The 12,587-nt window shown below is 49.5% G+C and overlaps 3 protein-coding genes across 3 annotated transcripts; 2 read left to right on the top strand and 1 right to left on the bottom strand.

Annotated features, from left to right (window-relative positions):
• Window positions 1-913: 913 nt before the first annotated feature.
• On the top strand, window positions 914-2,745 carry CTHT_0004590 (uncharacterized protein; the record flags this gene model as incomplete). Its single annotated transcript, XM_006690936.1, has 7 exons — window positions 914-1,049; window positions 1,405-1,472; window positions 1,559-1,752; window positions 1,825-1,935; window positions 2,004-2,034; window positions 2,116-2,524; window positions 2,597-2,745. The coding sequence occupies 7 exons, from the start codon at window positions 914-916 to the stop codon at window positions 2,743-2,745; spliced, it is 1,098 nt and encodes a 365-aa protein (XP_006690999.1).
• Window positions 2,746-3,776: 1,031 nt separating this feature from the next.
• CTHT_0004580 (uncharacterized protein) lies at window positions 3,777-5,109 on the top strand (the record flags this gene model as incomplete). Its single annotated transcript, XM_006690935.1, has 5 exons — window positions 3,777-3,854; window positions 3,942-4,132; window positions 4,212-4,322; window positions 4,386-4,903; window positions 4,958-5,109. The coding sequence occupies 5 exons, from the start codon at window positions 3,777-3,779 to the stop codon at window positions 5,107-5,109; spliced, it is 1,050 nt and encodes a 349-aa protein (XP_006690998.1).
• A 3,971-nt stretch (window positions 5,110-9,080) lies between these two features.
• Window positions 9,081-9,716, bottom strand: CTHT_0004570 (uncharacterized protein; the record flags this gene model as incomplete). Its single annotated transcript, XM_006690934.1, has 3 exons — window positions 9,081-9,374; window positions 9,444-9,559; window positions 9,626-9,716. The coding sequence occupies 3 exons, from the start codon at window positions 9,714-9,716 to the stop codon at window positions 9,081-9,083; spliced, it is 501 nt and encodes a 166-aa protein (XP_006690997.1).
• Between the last annotated feature and the right edge of the window lie 2,871 nt (window positions 9,717-12,587).

The following is a 12,587-nucleotide window of genomic DNA, read 5'->3' as shown; positions in this document are numbered from 1 at the left end:
TGCATGTTTATTGCTCGTGTGCAGATGTCCTGAAAGACGATGCCTATTGTTCTCAAAGGAATTCTCTGCGTTTTACCTCGAGATACCTAAATTCCGGGGTCGTTCCGGTTCTTTCCCCGAGGGGTAGCTGGTGAGCAGACCCTTGCCAGAGCCGCCACGTCCCTTGCCGCACTGCAAAACCTGATGAATAATTCAACCTCATATGCTTAACTCACTCAGTCTTAAGAGGTAGATTACGGGGGAAAAAATGTCTTAGTGGGTACATACAATATCACATAAATTGAAACAGAAGTTAATCATTAAAGGCTCCCAGCACGGGCTATGCGGTAAGCCTTGTCGTTGCTGCTTGTCATGCACGTGGCCTCAACGATATTCTGCCAAGCATTTCTTAGCATCCCGGGGTCGGTCCGGGCCGTCCCACCAGAGTCGGGGAACGCATTGGGTGGCGTCTGGGCGTCTGTCACAGTCCGTGTGCAGAAGTAGTCGGTACTGTGTATGATATTTAAATACAATCTATGTTTCTTTGGAGATCGTCTTCTTAGCTTTGTTTGTACCAGCCAACTGTGAGTTGTCGATCGTATCAACCAAATGCTTCATGGTGTTCAATAGGTGAGATTTCTAAAAGTTAGAGTCATCTCAGGAGCATATTGAGGCTCTGATCTGAAAGGTTTTTGTGTGGTGTCCGTGCGTCATTTGTCTTCGACAGAACTCAGTCAACAACAGAGCGTTCTATCGCTAGTGTAGATGAGAGGATCTATTTAGCTACTTGTGCTGCCGCATGTCACACTGCATCCGGCTTCTTTTCCGGGCTCGTAACCAGCCAGTCGTTGATCTCAGTTCAAGATCGGGATCTTACGATTTGCAGGGCCATGCAGAACCCACGTCATGCCTAGGTACATGTAAATTAGTTACAATGTTGCAAAAGCTTACCAGCGTCAGATTTTCCTATGGCCAACATGAACCAAGTGCAGTGTTCGATCTGCGGCGGCTACTAGGACAACTTATCTCCACTGTGGCTTATTGCAACCTGGATGCTACACTACTTGTAGGTATGCTACTGTTTTCGGCTTTTTGCATCGTGACTGAATGTGCAATGGGAATACTAACTACATAGTGCAATGCATGGGCTGTAGCGGACCTGATTAGTTCGTTGCTCTGGACCCAAACTCTACCGTTTTGCCCCTTTATGAGGTCGGTTAGGTGTATTGACTATAGGCTCACGTTTCTTCCACCATGTCCTCAGAGCCGTCCCGTTTCCTTCCTCTGTGCAGTCAACCTCACGTTACAAGGCTAGATTTCCAGCTGCAAGCCATCTAGCAGACATCTCAGACGGTGTCGATCTACTTCCAGAGGGAGCACACTTAGCCGCCATAGTTTGCCATCCTCGACTTCCACAAACGTCAGGCTCCAACAACCAACCCAATAGCACAACCAACCGTCCCGCCATCCTTCCGGCGTCCCACTGGAGATCGGTATGTCCTACAAACGCAAACATTCTGGGTTCGAAACCATAAAACGTATTTGATTTGGTTCTAACCAAGATCTTGTGATACATTAGATTCCGGTAGATGACAACAATGATGCCGATTCCCACCTGAGCGAAAGCGGAAGCAATGCCAGCAGCACCACATCACTTCGTGAGAGTCTCCTTGAATACCGCAAACTCTTCGGCCGAACATATCACCATGAACTTGGCCAAGCCGAGTCTTGGCTCCCAAATGATGAGAAACATGCTGCAAGCATGGAACTAGCGTATGTCGACTGGTTGCCACGAGATATCGAGAAAGCGTCTCATACGGTACCTAACCTGTTTCGCTTGCTCAGTCACTATGCTGCTATCTTAATGACCGATAGCAAGCTCTTCTTAGCGCCGTTAGACACGAACAAGTCTCTCAAAGTCCTTGATCTTGGTACCGGCACAGGTCACTGGGCAATGTAAGCCTCTTTTCTAGTCTCAACAAAACTTCATAGTTGTTTCTCCAAAAGCTAACCCCTTTCTTAAGTGACTTTGCTGACCAATACCCCTCCGCTGATGTAGTTGGCACAGACATCACACCTATCCAGCCCTCTTGATCTCCTCCGAATGTCCGCTTCGAAATAGAGGATGCTAACCAGGACTGGTCCTGGCCCGACAACACCTTCGATTTCATCTACGTGCGTTTCTTGACCGGGTGCATCCTCGACTGGGGACACTTTTACCGCGAGGCCTTCCGTTGCCTTAAGCCCGGCGGGTGGCTTGAGCATTTCGAAATTGGCATCAGTTGGCAAAGCGAGAACCCCGGCGGGATCACACCGGAGAGCCCGATTGGCCAGATGGTGCAGTTGTTTACAGAGGCGGGGGAGAAGACAGGGAGGACCTTCAGAATCGTAGATGATGGGCTGCAGACGAAGTACATGAAAGAGACAGGCTTTGTGGAGCTGGGGGAGAGGGATATACACGTGCCGCATGGTGCATGGATGGAGGATGCGACAATGAAGCAAGTGGGTATTATTCTGGGGGAGGCATTGCTTGAGGATTTGGAAGGTGAGTACCGGACCTAGTGGTTGGGCCTATACTTGGTGATATCGTATGGGATACTAACCTTGTTGCTCCCAGGATACACAATGTACGTCTTCACGGCTATTAATGGCTGGGCAGAGGAGGGAGCTCGGGCCTTAACAGCGCATATCCGCTCACATTTTAAGAGGCCTGGCCTGCAGGCTTGGGTCCCCCGCAAGGTTGTCTGGGCCAAGAAACCTGAATGAAGCTCAAAGCAATTTCTAGCGGGAGGGAGCTTGAGGAAAAGGAAACGAGACAGCCTCGCAAGCATCATGCAAGCCACTGCAAAGGACATTCAATGTTTCAAGCTCATTGTCAAAGGATGAAACCAGTAGCAGATAGGGCAAACATACCTAACGGTGTCGGATTTTAAGAGCCGCATAAAAACAGGTAGTGACAAAAGAAGTCTTTGACTTTCAAAAATGCGTGGGCACTCATGTCCTGGTATGGCAACCAGGTTACCATGGGGTGCAAGACCATTCGCCGGGATTTACGCTAAGTTGTTGGCGAAGACACCGAATAATCAAGGGACTATGCCAGCTAACTGTGGGAGATCAAGGAGGTGGTATAGGAGAGTAAGGACATGAAGCAGGTATCGAGTTGAAAGAGAGTAAGTGATACATAGTTGATAGGTTGGTGTGAAACCAAGGCGGCAATAAGAACGTTTGTTGAGAGGTAATGAGTAGGATGAAGAGAATTCGGTAGTCCCCGCCAACGCAGAGAATTCTTCGATGTGCACTCGTTAAGGGATGCTACACAGAGCGACAGATGGCACTGTCTAAGTTCTGAGCTGTTTCCATTCACATCTCATGTGGCAACCAGGTTAGGTTAGTACATAGGCATAGATAATGCGGCTAGTGGACAGCCCTCTGTTTGGTTGCACCACTTATAATCTTGTTTGAGATTTTGCATTGCAGGGGACTTCCCCGCTGAGTGCTACCAGCTGCCATTTCATGACCAACTCACCACCGTATCAGTATGCTGCAGCTCGCTGTTCTATCGTCCCGCAATGGTACTGTTTTGGGCTTCATGCAGACTGCATCCTGGATCACTGACCCACATATGTATATGGTCATGCCCGGGTTGACTGATGCTTTAAAGCTATTTAGATCCAAATCCCCCTTCATTTGCTAGCCTTTGCTTCTTCTTTCTTTCAATCGGCACTGGGGTTGATCTTAACAGTCCTTCACCACTCTATTACTCCTTAGGCACTTCCAGCCATTCTGCTTCCTTCGACATGTCAGGCGCACAAAATACCACAGAGGACACAAAGGTGATGGGAGCTGGTATTCTTCCAGCTTCCCACTGGCAATCGGTAGGAATTCCGATACGTGCTATCCGAGGTCGCTGCACCAGATACGGTTGAATTATGGCTGGATGCTAACAATGTCCCCAACATCAGCTCCCAGTCGACAACCCTGATGATGATGACAAGTCACTGCGGAGCCAGAGCATGGTCAGCAGTACCACATCTCTCCGTGAAAGTATCCTACAGTACCGAAAGCTCTTCGGTCGAACCTATCATCACGAGTACGGCGATGCTGAGTCTTGGATTCCGAATGATGAAAAACACAGGGAATGTATGGAGCTTGGGTAAGCAGCACTTAAGAAGATCAGAAAATATGTAATATTATGTAGGATCTGGAACAGAACATGCTAATTTCAACGTCAGCCATTATATCGTCCTCTTACTCCAAGACAACAAATTATTTTACAGCCCTTTAGACACAGATAAGATCAAGCGAGTGGTCGACATTGGCACCGGCACAGGCATTTGGGCAATGTAAGATGAGCTTCATCAGCGATAGCTATCGGAGGTTCAAAGCTAATCCATTGTGCTATTCAGGGATTTTGCGGATCAATACCCCCACGTTGAAGTTACAGGGACAGATATCACACCGATCCAGCCCACATGGACCCCCCCGAATCTAACGTTCGAGCTTGATGACGCAAATCAAGAATGGACCTGGCCTGATAATACATTCGACTTTGTTTATGTCCGGTTCTTGAATGGTTGTATCCGCGACTGGGAGAAGTTCTATCGTCAGGCATATCGCTGCCTTAAGCCCGGTGGATGGCTTGAGCACCATGAGGTCGCTCTTGAATGGAAGAGTGATACCCAGGAAATCCCCCCCCACAGCCCAATCGGTCAGCTAATCCAGCTCTTCACGAGTGCGGGAGAGAAAATTGGTCGAACCTTCCGGACAGTTGATGACTGTCTCCAAAAGCCAGCTATGGAGGCAGCTGGATTTGTCGACCTCCAAGAAAAGTATCTGAAGTGTCCCTTGGGTGACTGGCCTACGGACCCGCAACAAAAACAGGTTGGCCTGCTGATGAACGAGGCTCTCCTTGGGGACCTTGAAGGTATGTTCATGTAGCTGTCGTGTTCATGGGGACTCTAACACTAAGTCTTTTCAGGTTATACCATCTATGTCTACACGGCAATTATGGGTTGGAAAGAAGAGGAGGCAAGAGCCATGATCGCCCACTTGCGTGCCCACTTCCGCAAGCCTGGACTGAATCCCTATATCCCTCGGCGGGTTGTTTGGGGCAGGAAACCTGAAGTTTGAGCTACAATGAAAGCTGCTTGCGAGATGGGACACCGAAATGGAGCATACTAGTTCACAAATAAATCTCAGGCTTCTTTGGCTGTCAAGATGAGAATCTGAGATATTTGGGATGCTTGGTTTATCGATATCTGAGTCTGTCATAGTGTGCTTAGGTAGTTTTCAAGGCCTTGGACATCTTTCATGGAAACATTGTTTTCGGTCTGATCATGCAATTGTGAACAATCCGGGAATGCCATGCTTATGGAGTACGCAAACTGTCTGTGATCTGCCTTGTCTGAGGCTCAGTGATTCACAGGCTAAATGTGCGTGATGAACACAAAATTTTAGGGGGACGGCCGCGGTTCGCTTCTTCTCAGAATGCTTGGATCCTTGGGAGGTTCAGATGAGGTTGCAGTTGCGGAGAGCCTCATATCAAGCCCCCCGGTCGAGCTGGAGCTATCGTCTCGCATTGGATCATATCGGAGGTGACGATGACAGTGTTGATGGGATAACAGCTAGGTTGTGAAGATCTATTTGTTGACTCACTGACTGATTACCCTCAAGCTATCAATAGCCTTTACCTCATGGAAACACTACAAGCTAGTCACTCCCTCCGGCTAAGATCTAGCAGCCGATTACGTTTCTTCTATTCTTGTCTACTCCGGTTCACATGAACTCCTGCCACATTCTACTACTGCTGTCTGCGTCAGATCCCAATCCTAGAATACAATGCCCATATCTGCGAACTATATGATGTGGCAAGATCTGAAACACATTGCCAACCATAGAACCCGCTACTTGCCGTTGCTTGCTCTTACATCCTCTGGCCTAGAGTATCGGCCCAAGCCCGCATACCGCCCGACACAAAAGGAGAGAGCCATAGAGTTGGATAAAGAGATGAAGAACTCGCCCCCGCCTTTGAATAAGCTGTGAGTCGTGGCGGCATACATGATCAGCTCGTCGGGCTATGCGGATGTCACTAGATCGCTTGCCTACGCTAGAAATAATAGTTACGAGATCTCGGTAGCCTCTTGATCGACTCACGATTGAGGGGAGATGTCATAGCTGTTTTTGGGCATGCGAGTAGGTGAAGAGATTCCGATACAGATGTGGTTCAAGGACCAGTTGCCTGATATAGTAGCCCATAATCTTACAACCCCCAAGTTATGATGTCTGTTTGGAATAGTAATTCGCTTAATTGTAACATCTCATGCTGGTACAGGTAGAGGAGACCATAGGTCTTGAATTGGTCATATCTGTCGCCCACCTTTTTCACTTTGTGACTATCATCTCGTTTTATCATACCCGTCCCCTCAATGTCACTTCTCCAATTTCTGTGCTAACTTGCTTCTATGATCATTAGAATAACCCCAAAACTCATCTTTGAGAAGCATTTGCGGGAGATCACAACTCACACTCCCAAAAGGGTGGACTTTTAAACCCCCAGCCTCCTCACCCCCGACTACAATCAAGAGCATCCGTGCATCCCTCCCGAGTTGTCCTTCGAGCGCGTCATCAAGAATTACGCAGGTTCAGTAATTCCCGACATACCTAATTCGCTCTCTCGACATTATACTAACTTTCCCTCCCAAAGCCATGCTCCTTAGAGGACTTCATGTCCTACCTCTTACACATCAAGTTCAAAGCAGAGTCCCTGCAATTCTTCCTCTGGTACTAAGACTATATTTCAGCGCTGGAGCAACTTGTTGTTGAGGTGAAAGGTTTTGTTGCCGCCCTGAGATCCGGATAATCTAGGCCAGTAAGTGCAAGAGAAGAATCAGTATCAGCGCGTACGGAGGGAAAGTCAGCTCCAAGAGCAGCAGCTGTAGAGGTTATCTGGTATAGCCAGAAGATGTCACGCAGCTCGAGGACGAGTAAGGTCATTGCTATATTATGGAGATGGGATCTGGTGAGAAGGAGAGAAAGCGGATTGTGACGAAGGGGGGCTTTGGTACCAAGGGGCCGATCTCGTCCTTTTCTCCATCGGCATCATCATTGACGACAACGATGTCAGCACCCCCGGTCGCTACGCCCTCCTCTTCAGAGGACTCAAAACGCTCCCGAGACCAAAAATGCATGTATGTCTCAACTTCTCTTCCCAAGCCGCCCCTTCTCATAAAACCACACAATATACTAACCCCCTCTACCCCCGGGGGCCAAAAGCATCCATCCGCATCCCCCCCCCTTCCGCGCTTAACTCACCTACATCGTATCTCACTACATCAGCACCGACCACTCCCATCCCCAATCTCTCTCATCCTCATCCCCATCCCGTCGCATCCGTTTTCTCCCCCCTCGCGACATTCAAACCTGTCTCCTCGCCTTTCAGCACACGACCCATCCCACCGCCTTGTTACTGCATTCCTGATCTGCGAGACCTACCTGCGTGGCAAAGCGCACCCATCCTTTGTGGTAGACTTCGCAATATGGAATTGTAACACGCCCAGGTTGGTGTTGAACGGAGTGTTGGGATGGGGCTGGTGTTGATGGGGTGGGGGTTGGATCTGGTGTTGGTTTATCTTTCATGTTCTGCGGGTTCTGCGGGGCTTGGAGGGAGTCAAAGAGTGTGGAGTTCGTATTGGAGGGTGTGTGTCTGCCTATTTGGTGGATGGGGATGGTTTTGGTGGGGGCTGCATGGAAGGGTGTGCGTGCTGGGTTGTGGACGAGGGGAAGGAGGAAGGTTTGGACATGGGAAGGGGCATGGAGTTTTCGTAAGAGGACATTGAAGCTGCTGCTGGAGCTGGAAGAGAGGAATAGCACAAGAGAACTGCTACCGAGAGCAGAACCTCCAGCACCAGCAGCACTAACGGGGTAAGAGCCATCCTGAAAACAGGAGCTTTTGACTCGTTTGACCCAGCAAATAATTGTTTCAGGGTGGAATGGAAGCAAGTACATCGGCAAAAAGGTTGGTTTCGACAGATATGGGACAAGACAGAGCCGGCGCAAGACCGGGCGGGTGCGGCGATGCAAGACAAGGTAGTCTTTTCTTGCTGTGGTGTGAGAAGGGGCGATTGCAATGGTCTTAACGGTTGTGTCGTCATATATACCGGTGCCGTGATGAGAGATAGGGAGATGGGACTTGGTTTGATGAGTTGCGAAACGGGTAGATGTTATGGCGCCCTTACTTACTCAGGCTCGACACACCATTGCGAAGGTGTGAAATCAAGGGATGTTTTCCCGAAAGGATTATTATATATGTACTCAGTACACTAAGGTAAATAAATGCCTTACACCTTGTGCAGTTCCCCCTCAATTATCTATGTACAGCGAAGCATGTAAGTAGTCCGATCCGGGGGCCTGCTCATCCCATTATGCGGATGAATGCAATGCACATTATCAATTACACGTAATCCGTACACATGCTTCTCCCATATCCGATCATTACCCCCCGACTGTCCCGCTGAAGGCTAGCGGGCCCGTGTTAAAGACACTTGTGGAACACCTGCTCCACGTTTTCCGAACAGACAGACAGCCTCTCCCTGTCGAGAGCGTCCAGATATATACCAACAAGGTGCCGTAATGTTACTGGGACCGAAGCCCAGGCATGTTATGGTGGTAGGACGTCGTCAAATCGGTTCGTCAGCCGGCAGTCGGTCGCCCTGCGAATCCAGTCTGGTAGCGAGTGTCGTGTCGAACGATCGTGGGTATGCCGTAAAACCATAAAGCAATCAACAACACAAAAAGTAGCACCAAGTTTCATGACCCTGACACCTCCATTGCTGCAAGCCTGTATCGTAGCGTCGCATGTTGTGCCCAAACCATATGCCGTGCCGGCCGATGCTGATTCTTAAAAGAGCGTATGAAGACGAATACTCAAAATATTATATGTAGCCTGTCATCATCGCCGTCATTGCCATCCCCGACTCAAGCGGGATCGTCATAAAAGCACAAAAAGAAGGGTATCACTTCGTAACCGACATGAGGGAATGACAGGAACAAAAACAAGAAGCCAAGCAAGATAAGTGATCTGAACAAGTCAACTAAGGGCAGTATCATAAGAAAGAAAACACCACCAAGACGCAGGCGAGTCCGGCACTCATGTTCATGAGGGCTTTGCTCGCCGGCATGGGGGCTTTCGGCTCATTGGCGCTGCTTGAGGGGTCTTGGCTGGGCGTCGGCGCCTGTGCCTGCTCTTCATCTTGGTGATGGTGATGATGCTGGGGTACCAGTAAGGTGTCGGGACTCAACTGGTCCAGCGCTTCTTTCCCAAGGACGCGAGTCTTGGGCACCGGCACTGCCTCGGGGGGTGACGCTATCACATCTGGCGTAACCAATGATAGTCGAGCCTGCATGTACATCAGTCAGTTGGTCTGCTTTCGTGAGTGGGGTCATGCAATGGGGTCAGTAATGCTGACTTTTGAGTCGAATGAGTCGAGGATGGACTCGACGATGATGGGGTTTGCAGTTAGGGGAATAGCAACCTGAATCGCAATGGGCTCGGGTCTGTAGGCGGTAATGGGCGGAAGCCAATCTGTAACTGTACTGTTAGAATCCGAGCAACAAAGTGAATCGCTGGATACTGGGTGAGGATACTAACCATAACCACGATGGACATCCTTGCCATCGGCCGGAGTGATCCGGCTTGGCCCAACGTTGAGCAAGATAGGTAAAAGCCAAGAAAGCCTCATCTTGAAATTTGAAATCTGGATCGAATCTCAGATATGTTACTCCCTCATGAGCCAAGAGAGCAGTGAGGTTAAAGAGGTGCTATGTTAAGCAGGTAGTTAAAGGCTCTTAGCCGATTTGTAACCCGACAGCTGATGAATTTTAAGGTTGTCGAATACAAGGCCGAGAACAGTAGGTATTATGTATGAGAGCAATGTATGAAGCCGCGGGTAACTGAGTGAAGATGAAAGTGAAAGCACAAGGCGAGATAAGAGTGTGGAGGTTATGTGTGTGTGCGACCGCAACGGAATATTTCTGTGAGAGGCGGAAATAGCACCGAGGACTGCTTGAAGCGCAGCGAGGCAGGCGTGCGGTGTAACTGGCACGCGTCAGACGTGCCGCAGAGCCGTGCTGCAGCGCCTCAATTGAGCGCCTTTAGGAACCGCTTTAGGCTTTTTGAAAATTGCCGGCCGCAAATAGGTCGAGGACGGACAGCTACAAGGCTGGCCGAGCAGTTGCTGCAGTCGTTACTACCGCTGTTGCTGTTGCTGTCGGGGGCTGCACGCACGCGCTTAACGCCAAGATTGATGCACGTATGCTGGCGAGTCTTGTTGTAAATCTAAAGGAATCGCAGCAAAAACGACGATAAGGACCCCAGATCCTTTTTTGCAAGTGACGTGATGCGACCCGATGACCGATGCGCGCACTGCTGCTGTCTCTTGATCTGTTATCGCTTGCAGCAAATGCGAATTGCCTTATCAACGACCAATGGTCAACGGCACGGGTGTATTCGCACAAGTCTCTTCCTTTGCGGCTGTGAAAAGACGAGCGGGACGCGACAGTTTGCAAGCGGTCAGGCTGTGTCGACGACTGAATACAATGGCGTCATGCAGCGCGAGAAACAAAAGGACAATTAGATATTAGGAGTATGGTGTAGGCAGGGTAAATAGGTAGAGCAGAGGAAGTTTTTTCTATCCAAAGTAATCCGCACGATGCTACGATGGTAGAAATGAGAAAGCAACTGCCCGAGTCGAACCACAGGATTCAAGCGAACAGCTTCCGCAACATCGCGATCTTCCGCTGACGGCATTCCATTCCCTGATTTTCGCTTTTTCTCTGGCGCGATAAGCCCCAACCCCCAACCTTATCGAACCCCTGCCGGTCTGTCGGCAGCCCGCTCCAGACCCACTTTCCTGCATTGTATGTACGTAGGTACTAAGCAGGCTGCGACATAGCGGTGGAGCTCTTCGGAAAAAACCCCACTGCTCCTGCGGTTCCAGTTCTGCTGCTGCGAGGGCACCAATGCCACCGCCGAGGAACCCACCCACAAGCAGAACGGCCGCCTACATCGAAGATCTTGGTTTGACAAGACACCCAGATGGATGGACGGGCCAGCCCGTGGACATGCAAACGGTTGTAGCATTGTTGTGATGAAAAATAGGTCTGTCTGGCCCCCCAACCGGCTGTTAGCCATGTAAACCCAGCAGCGGGGGAAACTGCTGGAGGCTGTTTGAGCCGCCCTCGTGTTCACCACCCCTCCCCCTCACTTCACCACCTTCCATACCACGATCCATCTGGGCACGTTCATCAAGGGCTGCGGAACCAATGAAGTGGGCACAGCGGAACTGGATGCCGATGGACGATGGATGGGCAAGATCAGGAAATGGCACCATTCCCTCTGCAGCGATGACAGAAAGCCATGGAACTCTGCGAGGATTCAAGAGAAGATTCCCTGCTTTTGCTGAGTGCTGTAGACACATTCGATGCAGCATGCATGATGCCTGAGTCTGGTGTGCCCGATGAGTGCTGATGCATGCCCTGTTAGAAGCAAGCTAGCGACGTGTTTCATCTCACCATAATCGAGTGCGCTATACAGCGCACTGGCATCCAATGCACAAACAGCTGATGGAGTGCGTGGATAAGAGATCACTGTTGGCTGCGCATTGTTTGCCAAACATAGGGTTAGGGTTAAATATATAACCAAGTCCGCAATGCTTGGTTGACACGAGGAGAGTTGATTTGCGCTTTTCTTTGCTTGAAACCTGGAACATGAGCTGAGTTCTGGGTGATAGAGGTCAAACTCAAGACATACTGATCTTCCATTTACCAAAATACTTACTATTAAACATTTGACGACGTATTCCCAAAGTCAGCCAACAAGGTTTCGCTCCCTCAAGGCTTGTGGAAGCTTCACCTGAAGTCTTTCTCGAGTCTCTCTAAACATCAACCCACCATCTCACTTGCACTTCAGCACACATTCATCACACCAATATCATATTTGCCACTTTTTTGCATCACTTCGTGCTGCCACTAGACTAGGGAAGAGTAACCGCTTTTAGTGAAAGGGGTGAATGAGCCTGAGGAAAAGCCAGAGGCAGAAACAGCACTTGAGCCAGTGCTAGAGCTGGAATTTGAACTTGAGCTAGGCCTATAGCCTGAACCAGAGCTGGAGCTATAGTTGCTGGATCCGGAATTTGAGCTATATGCCCACTGGGACTCTTCGCCAAGAGGGGAAGGGTCACTGCTCATCACAGGAAGAGTGAGTGTGGGCAAGTACCAGACATCTTACGCAAACTGGAACAACGCAGTGAGGGGAAAGAGAAACAGGGGGTACATACTTATTGTGCACTATGAGTGTGGAAGCTTTGCGTAACAAGTTCAAGATGGCTTGACAGTAAAGAATGTTGATTAAATCAGAAGAGCACAGTTGCCAAGATCTGACCACATGGCTGTTTGGTATATTGGTGATTTCCATTTTTGGTAATCTATGTACAACCCCACGTTGTCTACGAGATGCGTTGGCCTTCTTTTCTGTCTCAAGAGAGTACCAGGGGGTTTGGCCTTCATTCATGACCTAGAGGTTCTTTGTCTGCCTATAGAACATGAGAATAATA

This window comes from Thermochaetoides thermophila (assembly GCF_000221225.1).
Source record: "Thermochaetoides thermophila DSM 1495 unplaced genomic scaffold scf7180000011806, whole genome shotgun sequence".
NCBI classification, from domain to species: Eukaryota; Fungi; Ascomycota; class Sordariomycetes; order Sordariales; family Chaetomiaceae; genus Thermochaetoides; species Thermochaetoides thermophila.
Note: the sequence above shows the minus strand (reverse complement) of the source record. Positions and strands in the feature narration are given on the sequence as shown.